This window comes from Solea solea, chromosome 21 (genome assembly GCF_958295425.1).
Source record: "Solea solea chromosome 21, fSolSol10.1, whole genome shotgun sequence".
Classification (NCBI taxonomy): Eukaryota; Metazoa; Chordata; class Actinopteri; order Pleuronectiformes; family Soleidae; genus Solea; species Solea solea.
Window position 1 is genome coordinate 18,013,466 of NC_081154.1, and position 20,059 is coordinate 18,033,524.

Here is a 20,059-nt window from a genome sequence, read left to right on the forward strand (position 1 = left end):
AACCGATTTTAGCCAAGCGAGTAGCCAGGCAGGGTTTTAGACAGGCATCCAAAATCAATTGAACAACATTTTTTTGATTAACCTGAAATGAGTTGTTTTATATTTTTGATTCTCTCTTTTGCATAGATCTCATGTCGTCTTCAGAACACTGTATCTACAGCGTAATGGTTATGATAATGCCGGACATTAAATGAATTGCTCTGATCATTTCTAAATGGTTAGGATAACATTACAATTCTATATACACATGTATAATATTTCCAACCCAAGTACATACACAATCTTCTCAGAAAATGACTAAGTACAAATACACAAACTTGATGCTACTATAGTTTGTCCTTTAAAGCAAATGTTTGATTCACTTTGTGTCACGTCAAAGCCAATCATCTCAACGACATATGTGAAAACATTTAACATTGTGATTGTAGAGCTTTCTCTTCACAGTCATGATCCTCTCTTCCCTCAGACTTTGTGGGCTGATCTTATTGCAGGGCAGTAAATCGATCAATGAGACGCAGTCGCTGCGTAAACGATCCATCGCTTTGATGTTCCGCTATAAGGTGTTAAATGACACAAGTGTTCACAGCTGTGCGTGTGTTTGGGATGCCCCGCCCCCAGCAGATCTGGCTATAGCTGCTATGATTTTTGTCACATTGCCCTGAGAAGACATTGGATATGTTGTCCTTATCATTCCCATATAATTATTATTATTTATAACGTCTGTCTGTTAAGCACGTAACTGTCCAACGGTTTCCTCTACTGGCTTCAAACTCGGCACCAGACTTACTAAAAGCACCGGTGCTAACTCTGATTTTTTTTTATTACATATGTTGATCTTTAATAATTGTGAAATGCAAGATAAATCTGTAGAAATGCAAAACATGGATCACTAAAACAGCTGCTTCCCACACCCAATTATTATCCAATTATTTCAGTTCGTCATTGTTTTCACAGTTAATATGAAAGGCATTTAAAGGGAGAGTTCAGCTTTTAGTAAACAGCTCACACTCCTGCACTAAAGTTACATCTGAAACAAATGATTTCAAACACTGAAGCTGCAAGATAACATATGCTCACTCACATTAAAGTTGCCCTCTACTTTGTGATGCCATACTGACAGCTCTTAAATGGGGGGGGGGGGGGGGTCAAAGGGTCAAAGGCCTCGTCTGGGGCTCTCAGATTTGTAAGAGCATACAAAAGATCCTGCATTATTGCTATAATTTGATTGATTGCATTTTCTTTTTTTTTTAAAGGGGGGGTCTGAAAAGTCCCTAAATATAGCAACAAGTCATGTGGTCGTCAACACTGTTGTTTGGTCTGTTGTCTCTATGATAACTTTCCTTTATGTGTCTTTTATTTCCCTTCCTTTCCCCTGGTTCGGTTCAGTCTCTGTTTGTGTGATTGTACACATTGTACAGGGCCTTTGATTGAACCAACTGCATAACTTGCTTTTATGAAATACAGTTAATATGGCATTTACACAGCAGATACATTGTTGGCTGAAATCAAACTAAAAATGAAAACAGAAATGCTCTAATAAGAGATTATTAGAGTTGGTTAGTAATTATTGAATAAAGTCTGCTTTATACCACCTTATACGCCATGTAACCACAACAACACGGTCAGGATGTTCCATGTTGAGCTAACCAGTGACGCAATGTCACCATTTACACCTCAACCTTGTTCATAATAAAGTATGAACGCACATGGGATATGACAAAAAGGTAACGTTAAAGATCATGGCACTGAAGGCAACATGTTGAAACATTTGGGTGCAGCTCAATGAAAAAGTCAGCTGCACTAGTGCAGCCAAGGCATAACGTGCGTCTTGAGCCCTGAAACAGAAAACTGGCTCCAGCAGCAGCAGCAGCAGCAGAGCCAGCCAAACACTTTCATATAATAACTGATGAAGTGTGTCATATTTTCCGGGTTTGAAGTACTCGTTTTACTCATATCGATGAGAGACGCGGACACCAACGGGGATGCTATTCTCATACTTCATTTTCAGGTAACAGACGTACGCAATATGCGTAATGTACTGTATATGCGTAATGTACTGTATATGTGTAATATATATATATATATACATATACATATGTATATATACGTATATATATATATATATTTATATATATGTATACATATATATTCATTCATATATATATATACATATATATATTTACACAGTACATATATATAGGTATGTTCAATAATCAATAATGTCAATGCTCTCAGTGTCTAGAGGAATGGAGCTGATATGAGCTTTACATGTCCCACATATTTTGGCTCCCCTCATTTCCATGACATCTAGGTCGAGCCCACTCTTTCATGTGAACTCATTTTTAATAGATCTTGGGCGTCTTTCATCATCAGTGATGCATGAAAGTAATGTCCTCTCTTTCCAGTGATTAATAACTAATTGGCTGAGTGGAGCTGAACTCATTAATTATGAAATGGAGAAAATGAGCTCTGCAAATATCCATTTTGACTGATGAGCTCTGGAATAGCAACCAAAGGCCACCGCCACAGTGCAGATTATAAACAAATCCTGTTTTACTGGAAAATCTCCTCTCCATGGCAAACTATAACTCTGCTCTCCTCTCCACAGCGTGCAACTGTAACCTTCATGCCCGTCGCTGTCGGTTCAACATGGAACTGTACAAGCTGTCGGGGAGGAAGAGCGGAGGTGTTTGTATGAACTGCCGCCACAACACTGCAGGACGCCACTGCCACTACTGCAAGGAGGGCTTTTACAGGGACATGGCCAGACCCATCACTCACCGACGAGCCTGCAAGGGTGAGAGTCCAGCCGAGGATTTAACGCTTTTGTTTTTCCTTGTATAACTCTTTGAATGTGTGTTGCAGCCGTGCACATCTGCTTTACTTTGGATTCATCAGGTGTAACGTTTGAGCATCTTTAAATGACAATGACTGTTTATGGAGTTAACTGTCAGACTGACTTTTTAATTTAGCAACAGGCCAAATGTTCACAAAATGTCCAAACAAAAGCAAGGAAACAGAGTAACCCGTTAGGACTGGAAACATACATGGTAACTGGCCATAGCATAGCTGAGGAAAACACATTGATACTGTGCCTGACGTTTTTCTGGCCATCCCACCAAATGTTTCCCCATACCCCACACACCACATCATATTATCACTTGGCCGAGGCGTTCCTCATGGAAAATGTGTTTTACCCCTTTATTATTTCACATTTGCAGTGAATATTTTTCTGCCTGATTTATGCTGGAAGCATTTCGCTGCTCTCACTAGACTCAAGAATAACACCAGTTTCCTGTGCCCGTTGCTCAGGAAACTGTTCAAATCAAAAGCAGGGAGTGTTTTTTCGTCCTGTTGATCCCAGTCAATGTAAAAAGAAATCCCGTCCAGAAGTTTAAAACACAGCGTTGGCGATAGCTGCCAAACTCTGATATCCACGATGATCTGCAGCCTAAATGTCGTGATGATAATCTCCCTCCTGGCTTCTGCTCACTTTTCCGAGCTGTAACACAACACTGGGAGCTTTTGAAATGGCAGCAGATCAAGCCTCACTTGCCCTTTGTCTGGCAAAAACTACACTATGACTTGATCACATTGCTTCAAACTTAAGTCACTTGACCTGTTACTGCACCGAAACCCCGTGGAAAAGTATCAGTCTTTAAAGTGGTAGTTCAAATTAGCATCAAAAAAGTGGATTCATCGGAAATCCATAAAGTCCACACTGGTGGTTGAAGGTTCTTAGCTTGCGAGGACACAGGAAGTGTTGGTTTACTGCGGCCTCATTGGCCGGCTTTGTATCACTTGGCTAACAGTGAATGAAGGATTGCAAAGTCACACATTTGAACACACTGAGGAGAAGTGAAGAGTTTATAAAGTGATACAAACCTCAGCTTTACGCCAGAAAAGACCCCAAAACAAACATATTAGATCCTAACAGCAGCTCAGTCAATATCAAAGCCTTCAGTTTATCACTGTCTCTCACAAAGGACCCAGATATGACAGAAGCTACAGTCAACGAGTCCCGAGCATCTGCTCAGCAGCTGACTTCATGATTGATTAGAGCAATTCCACTGCAGTCTCGGAGCCGTCACTGTCCTTTGCCTCAGCATTTGCTCTCTTTCTTCATCTCCATGTCCCCCGATCGCTTAATGGCCACCATCTCCTCTTCCTCACCAACGTCTGCCTTTTCTCACCCTGACTCACTACTACTCACCCTCTGTCTTTGTCTTCCTCCCTTACTTTATTTCCAACTCCTCCATGTTTTCTCTTCATGTGTCAAGGTCAAAGTAGAGGTCAGATGTGTGCAATGGCTGAGGGAGGCGAGTGTTTCCTCTGAAACGGAGTTATGACAATAAAACACAGGTGTTTTTTTAAAGCGGAGACTGGAGTGCAAAGGGCTGGAGGGCAGTGCGGCCATGTCTGTTTCAAATCAAGGCTGCTTTGGATGGATGTCAGAGTACAACCAGAGTATTTGAAGAAGAAAAACCACGTCACGTCTGTCTACCACTTAACCTCTCATATACACCAAATACACAAGCTGTTTTGTGTGTGTTAAGTACTGAGATCCCAATTCATAGCGGATCTGCATGAATGACTCCAGCACCGACCCTAACCCCCACAAGCCCTTCACAATGTCAAAGGCATTAAAAAGAGATTAAAAAAGCCTGGCAGACACCAGGTTTTTATAACTGGTGTCACTTGACCACTGATAAGAGACATAAGGTTTCCTGCACGTCTCGATTATTGTGAAACGGGCTGTTTGAAAACAGCAAATACACACAGTGTCAAAGTGAAGTCCAAACTGAGGCTGCGCTCGCCAACGCAACAACCGCTTACTTTCTCAACTAAACTGTTTGTTGATGTAACGGCTGTAAACACACGTCTTCACCCGGGCCAACAGTTCTATGTACACGTTCAGTCCAATTGAACATAAGCAACAGCAATCTCACTATTCAAATGACTTTCCCAGGCCACTGGGAAATATCCTGCTGCTCCCTTTGGGCTTTTTACTCCGCCGATCGTGGACAAAAGCTAATTGAATGGGATAATTCTGTATGGAAGTGATTATGCCTTCAGGGCAAATGACACAGTTTTTCTACTTAATCTGAAATATACAGAGTGTGGAGCTGCTCTTTCGATGAAGATTTGTTGAATTAGTGCTAAAATCCCTTGATTTCGCTTGCATTTTCACAGTAAGGCATGTGAATGTGGCATCTGTCAGTGGTTGCCACAGAAATGCTTGCAGGTGTATGTACGTTAACTCTTCCTTCAGTCAGAATATTTATGTGTGTAAGCACCCACTGTGCTTCATGTGTGCACCAGCGTTTCAGGGGAGCCCATGGAACATTAAAGACTAACTAAACCTCTAAATCTTTTATGGGCGTATGTGCTGCCTTCTCTGGCTCCTCCCATTGTAATTTTCGTATTAGCTGGCTCTTACCAGGCTTTCGTCACCAATCGTCCTCCTCTAGCCACACCCCCAATATAGGGAGGGGTCAGAGTCGATACGCAGCACTCGTATATCTGGCGGATATCGCAGCAGAGCCGCATAATTCAGCACGAGCGGGAGAGGAAGTAGGAAAATAAAACACGTGGTTTACTTTTCAGAATAAAATATCCCGTGTTGACACCACATCGTACTTCACTTTGCTACATTTACAGTGTATTTCTGTACAAGAAGAACCCCCCCAAAAAACGTAAAAAAATGGAAGTGTCCATTCTGCCCAGCAACAGTGAATACTATTTCCTGATTGGCTGATAGGTCGCTAATTCAAGACAGCTGTATGAATGAATTACGCAGAGCAGTCTGCCTTCGCATCATCGATTCATAGATTACTCATTTATGTGCAGTGACTTTTATCACTTATCAGTGTGAGAAATGTCATGTGTGAACTTATTGAAATGCGTGTGGAGCTCTAAGCTGCCACCGGAAATACCACAGCAATTTGCCCTTGCTGTCACTCGATGATCACGCCCCCTGCGGTGCTCACTCACCCCATCCTTGTACAAACAGGTATAAGAATTTTATTTTAAGCTGCTTAATAAAGGTAAGTGAAGCAGACTCGCGTCACACAGATCCCATAATGGGGGTTTTGATTGATTTGATTATCAATTTAAAGTGATAAAGGTTGGTGTTTACAAGTGATGAAAGGTCAGTCCTGGGTCTGAGGACACAAACTACAGGAATGCTAAACATTCCTAAATGCACCACATGGGAAAAGTGGCCAAAGATCTCCCTCGGACTGATGAATCAGGATAGAGGCTACGGTGAAGATATATGTTACGTGACTGACTTGCAGGGTAACACACAGATGGTTCTGAGAGCGCGCATGACTTGACCTCTGGCCTTCAACTTAATCCTGTGTCTTACCCGACCATATGCAGATGTGTTTTCACTTTAGCTCAGTCAAACATGTTTCCCAACTGTCACTGAAGGTTGAGTTCAATGGTTGGTGGGCCTGCATGACTCAAATGGTGGATTTTGCACACTAAAGAATCAGATTTACGACACAGTGCACAGCTTCAAAGAGAGGGCCGTCACTCTGACACCTGCAGACTGGAAAAGGCAAATATGTGTCTGAAGATCTGAGCTGCACTTAATCTCCCCCAGCAGACTCCCCTCTGCAGTCAACAGGTGGCATGTGTGACGCAAATAAATACATTAACAGGAAAGAGCATATCCTTGTCTTTCCTTGATAAGCCTGGTCAATTTCATTTAGCACATTTCATACAAATCAATGCAGCTCAAAGTGCTTCTCAGGACAAACACATGAAGAGGGACAACAGACCACCCTCACCCTCACCCTCACCCTTCAACCATCCCAATCAATGAGGACATGTCTTTGTCAACAGTAGCTCTGTCAGACCTCTCAGACCAACATGCCAGTGCTCTCACTTCTCAGCTCTTTAAAGTCAAAAACTCACGTTGCTTGAGGAAATCACCTGGACCTGACTAAGCTCATGAAAACCGGATCAGCGCTTGTTGCCGTTGGCATGGACTGGATTTTCGGGAAGTGATCACACTGCAGTGTCACCAGAGTGGGGAAGAGGAGAGAGGAGGGCCCACTGTGCTTCTCCTGGATCCCCTGACAGTGATGTCAGGGGATCGAGGGGTTGTTTTACATGCCATTGTCTACTTTAACTTTAACTCACTTACAACAACACAATTTCAGTTTTTCCACAAAGACAGACATGCATCTTTATTCCTCAACTGAGAAAAATCTGCATGTATCAGGGCATTTTTGGCCATGGCGGCGCACCATGATTATTCATACGATATGTGCAGGCACATGACATACCAGAGGATATATTGTGTTGTTTCAAAAATTAAAATGAATCACAGTGGCCTTCTTGGAAGAGAGTAGCCATGTTTAAAACACTGATACGCTCTTTCACCACTCACAGAGACTTTCATCTTGGGAGAGATGGCCACAGTGTCTTTTCAGTGTTTAATGAAATATACTGTTTGTACAAATACAAATAAGACAATTAGGCCTACAGTAAGGCCATACATAAAATAAAGTGCTCCTCAAAGTGAGAGAAAAAGAGAGAGAGATGCAGAGACAGGCAGACAAAGGAAAGAAAGAGAGCAGGGATGAGTTCAGTTTAAATAATATTTAGGTGAACAGAGAGATAATAGCTTATCTTGTACTCGCATGCAGAGACAAAAGGCTGCATGGACCTTGGTGCTCTGAGGGAGACAGAAAACAGATATACTAGATTCATCTGCTACTGTCTCTTCTAGAATTAAAATAAGAACTATTTAGTAAACTCACAATGAACGAAAAAGAATGTGTATGGAAAGACAAACCTTCACTCCAAATATGCCTTAAGGGGAGAGAGAAAGAGAGGTCAGGTGGATCAATGAGACAGTATCATTTATATTCACAGTATTGGCGTCTTCAAAATAATGTAATAATAGATAGTTGCATTCATTACAGTCACTCTGTAAAAGTAGTATAGGCTATATGACCATCCAAGAACACATAACTACAGTATACAGTATAGTACCTCACAAATGTGAAGAGAGCTTTCATTGGACTAGATCAATGACCTTCAAGAAATTGAATAGATGAAGTCCCACCGTTTGATGGCCAGTCCAGGCCTGACCATAACATCCTTGTCCACATTTAAATCATGTCTGAAAAGTCTCCTCTTCATAATAGCCTGCCCCACATGACCTTCCTCCACACCACACCAGCTTTGAAAGGCAGTGCTAACTGCACAACTGTCACCATAAAGGTGTAGTGACAGTATTTTTCCCACTTTTTCATTTCATGTCCTCTCCAAACTTTGGGTGGTTGATATAAAAAAATATAGTCAACTATATAAACACACCTGAGCAACCAGTACTAAAAATGTTTGAAATCGGATTGAATGTGTGAAATTTTGAAATACGTCACAGTAAAAGTTCACTTGGCTCATTTGTATGAACAAAAAAGAAAAACACTGTATTTTGTGACTTCTGCATAATTATTGCTACTTTATATCACTGCTAAAAATGTGATAGAAAATGAAACCTAACTTTGACTCAACACATAAGACGAAAAAAAACCTGAATATGTGACCTATAAACACACCCCAAGGATGTCCATTGAAGGAGTTGTGTATTATTCCCACGACAATTTACCATGAAGGGTTGACTTGTCCAATACAACAAGCAATTTAGCAGCATTTCAAGAGAAAGAAAACGTGTGTAATTCACAAGCCTGTAACTCATCACTGGGATCTGTGTGTTTACGCAACCAGCGCTCTGACTACTTTCAGGAAGCACTGGGTGGAGACTATGGCTGTCGTAGTGGCCTTTCATCCACGTCAGCCATAAAGACATTTTCTACCAATTCTTTATTAAGAAGGTTACTTAAAAAATGTCACATTTCTACTACATAGATGACATCATTTTAATAAACATGGGTCTAAATATACTCCTTTAAGCTCTGAAGAGTGCTTCACTGTGAGACCAGAGGCATGTTACCTGTGGCATGCCAAGACTGTAAAACCCAGGGAATAAATCCAGTCCTGTGTGTGACATTTTAACAGGTGAATGAACACAAATATTGACGATATTTTCCCTCTCCCCAGCCTGTGACTGTCACCCTGTGGGCGCCGCTGGCAAGACATGCAATCAGACCACAGGCCAGTGCCCCTGCAAGGACGGTGTCACTGGCATCACCTGCAACCGCTGTGCCAAGGGCTACCAGCAGAGCCGATCACCCGTGGCCCCCTGCATCAGTGAGTGATTACCGTGAACATGCACATGTACATCACACCAATGACTTTCACTCTAGGCTGACCTTATGACCTGTGTCAGCTCAGATCTTTGGTATCTTAAGAATATGTTGCCTGTTTTGCCTACACAGTCATCTTCTGCCTTGTTAGGTAAGTTTGTGTTACTAAGGGTAAATCTGAATATCATTTCGAATGCAAATGCAACGAGAAATGTTAATGTCATCATCGCATGAACGTGCCCATGGGAGCAACAGACTCAGGACCAGGGCGGTAGAGAACAGGAGCTGTGACAGAAAATCAAGAAAACGACACACAGAAGGTGACGGAGGAGAACACAAATGATTTATTTACCACAGGAGAAAAGGAGGCAGCATCCAAATGCAGTGTAAAATATGCTCACCAGCCCGTACGGTGATATCCGCTTAGAAAACCTCAGCATTGTATTTGAAAAAAACACACTGAGGAAAGAGAATGGTTCTAGAAAAGGTTCTGAAGAGTTTCCAGAGAGGATACGAGCACCTTTATGAGTTCTACAATGAATCCCTGTTGTAGACTGCAGTAGTATGAGTTTCCATTTGTTTTTGTTGAGAATGCATTAAACGTCACTTTAAAAAGTCATTTATACTCTTGATTAGATTTTTAGATTAATAGTTTTTACTTTTAGTTGAGTGCATTTTTTTCACCAGTACTTGTAGCTGAGTAATACTGTATTTCAGTCAAGTAACAATACTTCAAAGTTCAGATTTTTCAGTTCTGCTAATGGTGGCAATAGTGGACCAACAAGTTCTTTGTGCTGGGATGTAACAATGCTAATTTGCTCCATGGAGCCCTCCCACTCTCACTGGCATATTACACAGGTTCTCCACACCACAACCTTAGTGAAGAACCTGACTCTTTTGGATCATTCTTTCATTGTTTTGGACTTGTTTCTTACCTCCTATTCAAAATCTCACAACAATGATTATTCATACAGAGGAACCTGAGTAGACATGCAGTTATGAGGACCTCATATGAAACATCTGACTCTGCTGATAGTAACAGTTCAGTTTCAAATCAGAAAACCTATTTGTAACCACAGCCTTCGCTGATGTGATGACATAAGCCTTTTCATTAGGTTAAGTTGTATAAAGGCAGAATGGGGACTCATTGCTTTCATGGACAAGAAAACCTCCAGCAAAGCAAACTATGGCCATGCATCCCTGTGCCATACCAAGCTGTGCTACACCATGCCAAGGTGTTCCTCTCACATGCAGCTCTAGAGCAGATGGTTGAATCGTAAAAATAACAGTGGCTCTGTGTTGAAGACTATCTCTCCACCCATAGATCACAGCAGTTGACGTGGATATAGCCACATGTAGTCATATAAGCATTATACAATACGTTCAAAACCTGTTGTTTTAGAAGAGGAGAGTAAGAAAACTCATCTTTTCTGCAGAAAGAACCAGACAGACTTGGAGGAAATGGCTGCTTTTGTGGAAATAGCTGGTACTGGTCCACTGCAGGGTTATCGGTGTATGCATCAGTGGCCATTCAGAGGGGTTTTGTGGTTTGTTCTCTAGTTTATCATATGAATCCATATGCCATAAGGCGTTGGGGTCTCTCCGGGTGTAACGTGCTCGCCGGACCTCGACTCTTCTGGATCCAAAATCTTAATCATCAGTCGGATTGTTTCTAGAGAAACCACAAAACCCCTCTGAAAGGCCTCCACCGATGCATCCACCGATAACCCTGCAGTCAACCAGTACCAGTAATTTCCCCCTCTACAAAAGCAGCCATTTCCTCCAAGTCCGCCTGGTCATGTAGTACATGTTTTAGGTGTGTTAGTATGGATGCAGATTACTGCTGGAAGAAGCTCACTTATTCCCATCTGTCAAACTGTTGTACAGAACTCAGAGGCATTTCATTTCTTTGACCATAGCATTTGCACTGTTGCACTTTGAAGATGAATCTACATGTAACCACTGAAATAACTGTGTTTCGTGTGTTTCAGAAATCCCAGTGGTCAACCCCACACAGGTGGTGAGCAGCACAGAAGAGCCAGCAGGTTAGTGTATGCAGTGTTGGGGAGTAACGAATTACATGTAACGATGTTACGTAATTTATTACAACATGTATGTGATTGTAATCTGTTACATTACTGGGAGAAATGTGACAGAAGATAAGCGCCCAAACATTTAAGTACAATGCAAAGAGTGTTTGCCGGTGTGACTTTGGTTATAATGCTCTGCTGCTGTTTGCATAAACTTCATGGAGACAGGTTGGATGGAGCACTCGACTGGTTTACCCCTGCAACATGGGACAAATACACAACCAGTGTGCAGTTACCAAGACGTCAAGTGTGTTTTACTGCTCGAACCACAGCGTAACATTTTGCTTCTGAGCGCAGTGATCGTATAGTGGCATCATTTGCTTAGAAAAAACATATTGTAAATAAAATATAAAAACATAAAATAACTCAATGATCTGTAATAAAGAGTAACAGTCAAATTACATCACATTAAACTGACATTAAATCAGAGCATTCACCTGCCAAAGTTCAGTTTTCACATTCACATATTAATAACACACAACAATATATGCACGTTCAACAGTACAACATAGTATAACATACCTGCAACATGGGACAAATACACAACCTGTGTGCAGTTAATAAGATGTCAAGCGTGTTCCCGCTCGAACTATAAAAGACGAGTGACGTATTACTACATCCACACCTCGCGCTGTTAGTAGCTAGCTTCACACATTAGCTCACGTAAACACTTTACACACTACGGCAACAATCCGTCGTAAAGCAATAAAACTACGGGTTTTACCAGCGTTTCATTAGACAAACTTATCATACAGTAAATGCTGATCGAGTTTACACATCATATGAATCATAGTTTGCATTTACAACGGAGTTTTATGTCCGAGCGAACAGGACGACAACTTACCCACAGCGTAACATTTAGCTTCTGAGCGCTAAGCAAAATGAGCAGCATTAAGTATAACACTAACTTCCGCTGTGGACTTTCAAAATAAAATACACAATGATGCGGCTGTAGTCCCAAGTTTAACAGGAATTTAACAATGAAAACCAAGTAATTATTTACACTGTTACACCGGCAGTGAAGGTGTCGATGATGACAGGGTCAGCTTTAGTTTCTGATCATTTCTGATACAACAACAGTGAACAATGAAGTAAGATTTAGCCTAACCATTAGTCTCAAACATGATATCGTTTTTCCAGATATGACCTCAAAGCGCCACCTTGTGGTGCAATCTTCATTAGTTTATCTGAGATTTTGAAAAGGTTAGACCAGGTTAGACTCATAATGTATGGTTAAACGTTTGAACACATAAAAGAACATTGACTTCTGAATAGTTTCATCTTTATAATGTTGGTCTATTTTATAGAACATTAATGCCATCACTTATCTGGGTTGTCATATGAAGCGCTGTTGTCTAAATTGTGTCATCAGTTCAACATGGTATTATGTTTTCCACATGCTGTACACATATAATGCATTTATTGCATTTATTTACATTTCATCATGTTTTGTTATGAATTTATTATTTGTGTAAAGAACAAATATGTGGCTGATTCCAAATAGGGTTTTAATCATCCACTTTTAAATGAATGAAGAAAATCAAAATGTAATCACATGTAATTAGTTCTATTACTTTGAGAAAGTAATTGAAATAGACAACAATAAACATTAATGGAGGGTGGGTCCCCCTCTTTTGAAGTTGTGTAAAAGGAATAATTACACTAAGGCCAGCTGATTTTTTCCACCTTGTGTCCTTGGCACAATTTCCCCAACTGTCCAAGTTAGCGGGGCTTCGCTGTGCTCCAGCTGTAGCTGCACCTTAAAGCCAAGACCAGCAGAGATGATTTAGCCGGGACATACAGTATACTGGAGGGGAGAGTTTTGAAGCATGAAAAGAGTGTTGGCAAGTGACTGGGGAAAACTTGTTAAAAACCTCCATCTAACTTTCCAGTTTAGGCTCCGGTCAATTACTTGACCTTTCTTTTTTTCATTTGTGGCTCTTTGATTTGAAGGTTGATTCATTAGCAGGTTTTAAAATCACTCAGTATATAGATTCAGATATTGTTCTTTTGTGAATGACCTTGAAAATGATCAGGACTGGATTTTGTGCATTAAAATGTTTAGTTTAGTTACTGTGCAGGTGCAAGAAAAGAGTTCTTTTTACATTTTACCAAAGCAAAGAGATGATGTAACAATATCTCTCTTATTGAGATGACGATCTAGGACAAAGAACATTAACAGTTGGACTGCAGTCCGGATGTGGACCTAGACACCGTCCTGCCCCAATCTGGACCTATAACCCATAAATCATTGAGAATCTCCACTTTCAAGAGGGATCGTGTTTAAACTAGCACAGCTTTTCAGAGCTGTTAAACCTAAACATTAGATCCCCCTTCTAGGAACAGGGGAGCACACCACCTCTGACCTTCTAACCATCACCTGGATAAGATCTAATCACTTTTATATACTCAGTCCATTTGGTCCAAATCCTAAAGAATCTTTCTTTATCAAAATCTTCTCCATAATGTAAATCTCATCTATTATGCCAACCCATTTTGTCGATTGTAGGCAGTTTTACTTGTAGCCATTTTCTTGTGATGGATTTCTTGCTCTCCATCAGTAGTTCCTGTCAGAACCCAGCAAAGTTCCATACAGGGGAACTGGATATGAAGAGTTTACAGGTCATCCAGGACTTAATGTCTTTGAGACTGGAGTTGAACAAATATTATCCTAAAAAAGACGACGTAGCTTTACTACATAAACATCAAAGTTATGCGGCTTTTGTATTTTTTCAGATTGTGAATCCTATTGTAAACCAGTGAAGGGCAACCTGAAGATCAACATGAAGAAATATTGCAAAAAGGATTATGGTAAGAGAGCTTTACTTACGTATCTATAATCGACAGATAAACAGCATTGGGAGTGTTGACCTTTTATGAATGTCTTCACAGCGGTCCAGGTGAATGTGCTTGACATGGAGACAGTGGGAGACTGGGCCAAGTTCTCGGTGAGCGTGGCATCTGTGTACAAGAGCCGCGGCGAGCCTTTGAAACGAGGCGACAACATCCTGTGGGTGCACATGAAGGACCTCGCCTGCAAATGTCCCAAGATCCAGATGAGCAAGCGATTCTTGGTGATGGGTGGCAGCGACGGTGGAACAGCCAAGGCGACGGGTCCAGGTGTTGGTCCTGGGAGTGGGACCACCACTCCAGGGACAGAGCATGTGGGCCTGGTGGCTGATAAGAACAGCCTGGTCATCCAATGGAGGGATGTGTGGACAAGACGTCTGAGGAAGTTTCAGCGCAAAGAGAAGAAGGGGAAGTGCAGCAAAGCATGATGGGAAAGCAGCGTCCATCCCTACCTCTCCCCCATCAACCACCTCCATGAACCCTGATCCACTAATCCCACCACCTTCTCTAAATCCCTTCTCCTCCCTGATCAGTGGAACACTGCAACTTACAAAGACTGTTTGTGCCCTGTCCTTTTTAAGGACCTTATTTTGTGTATAGTGTATAATTATTTTACTTTTTATTTTGAAAGTTTTGTTTATGCCACTTTTATGTCTTTGTGTCCGTTGGTTTGCCTTGAAAAGGGACCATTAAAAAGGGTATGAAGTGGACACAGAATCAGATGCCATGATGACAGCAGCAGTCACCTCCTACAGTGACTTCCAGCCTAATCCTCCAACATTCACGTGTACAATCACCACCGCTTTGAGTTCTCATCCTTCACTGAGTGTTGTATTCATTGTCCCATCAGAGCCTCAGCTGCTGAAACAAACTTGGACGAGTACGACATGCTGCACGTCTGACAATGAATTAAACAATGGGCCGACGTGCTCCAGGTCTCTGCTGTATCTTCTACTGACTCTAACAACAAAAGACTCTCGTCCTATGAGGAACCATGGCGATACTCGGTCTCCTCACCACTGCTGCTGCCACTCGACAGCCTCATACAGCCTCATACATCAAGTATTTGATGCCATCATACATAATAATCCTTTCTTTTATCGCTCTATATACAGTATACAGTTAGGTACGTACATATTTGGATAAAGACACACATTCTGTCACTTTTGCCTCTGTACAAAACCACAATGGATTTAGAATGAAACAATCAAGATGTGATTCAAGTACTTCGTCTATATTTAGTGGCTCAAAAATTCAAACTCAAATCATGATAAATAAAAGACTTGTTTTAATACTTGATATTCAATACTTGAACAAATGCTGAGTTTCCTCCCTGGATATGATTTGCCAGGCTTTTACTGCAGCCTCCAGTTGTTGCCTGTTTGCAGGTCTTTGTGCCTTCACTTTAGTCTTCAGTCCCTGAAAAGGCTGCTTTATTGAGTTGAGATCAGGTGACTGACTTGGCCACTGAAGAACATTCCATCTCATTACCTTCAAAAGCTCTCCTGTGGCTTTTGCAGTACGTTTTGCGTCGTTATCCGTCTGTAATTTGAAATGCCGCCCTATCAGTTTGACAGGATTATAATCTCGTACACTTCAGACGTCATCCTGCATCCTTCTGTCAGCAGTCACAAGTGAGCCTGGTCCACTGGCAGCCATACATGCCCATGCTGATGACGTGGTATGGTCTGGATGATGAGCTGTTCCTTTCCTTCTCCGCTCTTTTCTTTTATCGTTCTGGTACAAGTTCATCTTTGTTTCATCTGACCACAGAATCGCTTTCCAGAACTCTGCAGGCTTTTTTTCCTTTTCTTTTTCTTTTAGATATTTCCGAGCAAGTTCTAACGTAGCCTTACTGTTGTTGTGTGTTATCAGTGGAAGGCCACATTATGGTCTTCTTCAATCACACGACAACTCTTTGGATCTCATATTAAAGCCACCAAACGCATATTGAATACTTGACCTGACAAGGCACACCTGGCCATGAAACTGCTTTTTAGTCCAGTCAATTATTTCCGAGCCCTTAATAAATGGACAATAACGTGTAAAAAAATATACATCTTTATGTTCAATCCCTCAAATTAAAGTTGAGAGTCCACACTTGAATCACATCTTGACTGTTTCATGTGTCTTTGTCTGTGCAGGTATGTACCTACTTTGTTATTTCATCAACACAGATAAACCTGGATCTTTCATTTTCCTCAGAACACAAACAGGAAGCTTGTGTGAGCCACATTCCAGGCTCGTCTACAGTCATGCATCACCATCGGGATTCATTGCTTGTCACTTTTTCTGGAAGAAAGATGAAGTGGTGTGGACAAATGGCTGGGCTTTCACAACAGTATTTCCAGGGAGACTGTTTTGCTTCATGGGAAATGTCTTTGGCTGTGCAGTGTCCTTCCAGATGTTGTCGTGTGACCACTGTCTTTTTTTATAAACTGTCTTGAGCAATTTTAATGTGTCTCGTGACTGGCAGACTGTTGTTTGCCAAAGTGAGAGATTGAAAACGATTTACCTTTAATGCAGTAAAATGAAAACAAAGTAACATAAACAACATGGACATGTTTTTAGTATATTTTGACAAAATGAATGAGTCTGGGACATTTTCCGTGCTTACTGATTGTATATTGACAAAAAAAGGATCATATTTCATTCCTCGTGTGCTTTGCTATGTTTGCGTGCTTGTGGTTTTTGCTGGTCTATCAAAACATTGCAGTTAGTAGAGAAAGGACGAAACCCAACATGAGCATGAAAACCCAAAGAAAAGCATCTTTGGTCATCTTCCCCAACTTGCTTACCTGAATTCTTCAATCTCATCACCCTGTACCAAATAAGTATTGTCCATTTTTAAATTCCCTTAGGAGATAATGAAAGGTCAGACCTGTCTGGTCTGTCTTGTTCTCAAACTGTTTATCTACCTGTGAAGCATATTTTAATTTATTTAAATAGAGAACAGGATAAACACACCGTTGTGAGGGGCTCGTGTGTCGACTGGCACGTCCTGCCAGCTTGTGGTTCTGCTCCTTTGATTGCGGCGGTATGTCTGCTGCTCTGCTCATTCCCAAACTACCCTTGGAGTCCGTTGAGCACGTTTTGTATTCAGTGTCTCAGATAGGTGACAGAATGAGACCGCCAAATCTCCTTAATGGTGTAATACAGTATACAGCGCTGCACTGTACATCTGATGTGAATGTATGTCAAACTGTGAAGAATACACTCACACAAGTGTTTTTGGGGATATCACAAAGCCTCAGAAAGTGAACACCATTACAGACGATGCTATAGTACTTTTTTCTAATTCTTTGCTTTAGGATGGCATGTTTACGTACTACAAAACAACATGTAACCAAAACGGGTTCTCTCCCCACACCCCATCATTCCTGGCGATGGACTGAAACGGAATTACAGACGAAGCGTTTGAAGCGTTTACAGCATTGTGCCCAGGACACAGTTCTCACCACTGAGATTGAACAAAAACGCAGAAGCAAACCCTGCCACGAGAAGCCGCTCAGTACCAGCAGTCTCCTGGCCGAGGTGTGAGTGTAGTGTTACATTATAGGATGGATCGTCAAATTACACGACCATGTGGCCTCTCTGGACCTCAACTCCTTTGATGTCCAAACTGGTATTGTCCTTTTTTTTTTAAACTTCCTATTTGCTGTTTGTTTTAAAGTGCACACCATGGACGGTGGGATAAAGATAAGACTGTGGAGAATGCCAGATGTTAGGGGGATGGTTGCAATGCCTTGTGAAAGCTATTTAGTGAGCCTTGTAGGTACAGCTGTCTTGTTGCTTTACATTAACAAGCTTAGCAGCGTGGTAGTGAACCAAGCTGCCCCGCCCCCCCTGCAGCAAACATGGCATTAACAGCTGTGTTCTTGAATGTGTCTCTAATTACCTATACCCAAACAAATGATATGCAAGTATGGAGGGTTAAGAGTGCTCTCCTCCTCGGCCTGTGTTTTAAGAGTAATAAGAATCAAATCAATTTGGATTCCCCAGTTTTTGTGTCACTTACATTTCCACATTTGCCTTGTTTAGGTCTTGACGTGTTTGTATTGTTGTAAATATTTACTGAGCTGCCTCTGCCTTCTGTGTTGTCTTTTTGTAAATGGTCTCTTTGATGGCTCCCGTGTGTGGATGAACAAACCAGATGATGTGATATGGATGTAGAAACCAGGAACATGTGCTTCTGTGAGCTTCAGATGTGGTTCAGATATTACTGAGAATGTATTCCTTTTGGCTGGATGTTGTTTCCAGACAACATCTGCCAAAATGATGATTTTGGAAAAAAAAAAAAAAGTGACATGGGCTGATGGAACCCTCTTATTTTCCCATAGAGGTACAACAGGACCTATTACAACAAACCACCACTTTGTTTTATTATTGCCCTTAGACAAAAACTACCTTCACTTGAGAACAAAGAGGTCCCTAATGTCAGCCCTTATCTTCAGTTTTCTTCCTTGTACATGTTCTCTGAGGCAATGAACCACTGACGTTTTATTCTCAATGGTAAAAAAAATAAATTATAAGTTAATGAGCCATGTGTTGTCTTGGTGATCTGTCTCTGTGTAGAAGTCATTAATGTAGAAACCTCAATGAACAGAGCTCAAGGGTTCACACACACACACACACACACACACACCCGTCACCAAAATATAAAATATTCAAAGTCGCCGCCCACAGAGATTCACTGACACCCGACCAAATTGTCACAGACCCTTATTTCATTTCAAGCATCCTGGAAATTGAATCTGAGTCTGTGTCAACTCCAGCCACCCTCAGGGGATGACCTTATTCAGACAGACCTGGCACGAGAGCAGATGCTTTGGCTGAAATTTTGAGTCCAACATGAACATGTTAAGAAATTGTTACACATTTCATAAGTTGATTCTTGGTAATATTGAACAGATTTAATGTTTTAAATAAGCTTTTTAGCTATGCTAAAGGCTCAAGAATGACTTGACGATGCATGTGCAGAAATCCATTTGAAGTGAAGTTGTGATAAGAGACCTTTCCTGAGGCTATTTCATCTCTCTTTAAAAGGGCTTTGTGTGAAAATGATGCCCTTAAAGTATCACACTACCCTGCAGGTCTTCAGCCAGGCTGTCTGAAATGCCTCCGATACTGCCGAAATTGTGGGCATCGGTATCGGCGAGTACTGGAGCCCATGCACGCAAATGATGATACCACGTCAGCTCCATTAGCTCTGACACGGTTCTTCTTCGCCGCTCTTGAAACAGTTGTGCTGTGCTGTTTTAGAGGCGTGAAGAAGAACTGATCACCCGACACCTGTAGACAAGGAGCTAACGTTAGCTCATCATGTCGGCGCTTTGGCAGTATTTACCAGTTAGCTCCGTTAGCTCCGTTAGCTGTGCTAGCTCCGTTAGTGCGCCTACAGTCAAACTGGAGCGGCCCGTTTATTAAACGAAAAGAGCAGCGCGACAACTAACCAGCGTACCTGTGTCCTGCGTATGTATGCCTCTGTTTTTAAAGTTTAGCGTTACTTCAGAGACTCATTTTAACAATCTGGAGTCATGTAAAAATGATGCCACGCGCGTCCTTTCCCGGTCAGTCGTCATGGAAACATGAAGCTCTGCCAGTGCTGCGGTGTTTGGACCAGAGTCAAAACAAACGTACAAGCTGAAAAACCAAATAACATATCACTGGTAAAAATAAATGGTGTCCATTTGCTGTATTCGTTCATGTTTTACAAAGGGTTTAACCTGAGCCAAGCCTTAGCATCAATGATAATCATATCACAGTCATGCAGGCGTAGTATGATATATGTTTTATTATAACACACTGGTATCGGTATCGGTACTCTGTATCGGCCGATACCCACAGCACAAGTATCGGAATCGGTATCAGGAGGGAAAAAATGGTATCGGA

At 41.5% G+C, this 20,059-nt stretch overlaps 1 protein-coding gene across 2 annotated transcripts in view; it reads left to right on the forward strand.

Annotated features, from left to right (window-relative positions):
• Positions 1 to 16,936, forward strand: part of ntn2 (netrin 2) — a 41,278-nt gene extending 24,342 nt beyond the window's left edge. For both annotated transcript variants that reach the window (XM_058620551.1, XM_058620550.1), the window contains exons 3-7: positions 2,609 to 2,797; positions 9,082 to 9,231; positions 11,219 to 11,272; positions 14,054 to 14,128; positions 14,210 to 16,936. In XM_058620551.1, coding sequence (XP_058476534.1) covers positions 2,609 to 2,797; positions 9,082 to 9,231; positions 11,219 to 11,272; positions 14,054 to 14,128; positions 14,210 to 14,595 — 854 coding nt within the window. In that variant the 3' untranslated portion in view covers positions 14,596 to 16,936. The remainder of the gene's footprint in view (positions 1 to 2,608; positions 2,798 to 9,081; positions 9,232 to 11,218; positions 11,273 to 14,053; positions 14,129 to 14,209) is intronic.
• The last annotated feature ends 3,123 nt before the right edge of the window (positions 16,937 to 20,059 follow it).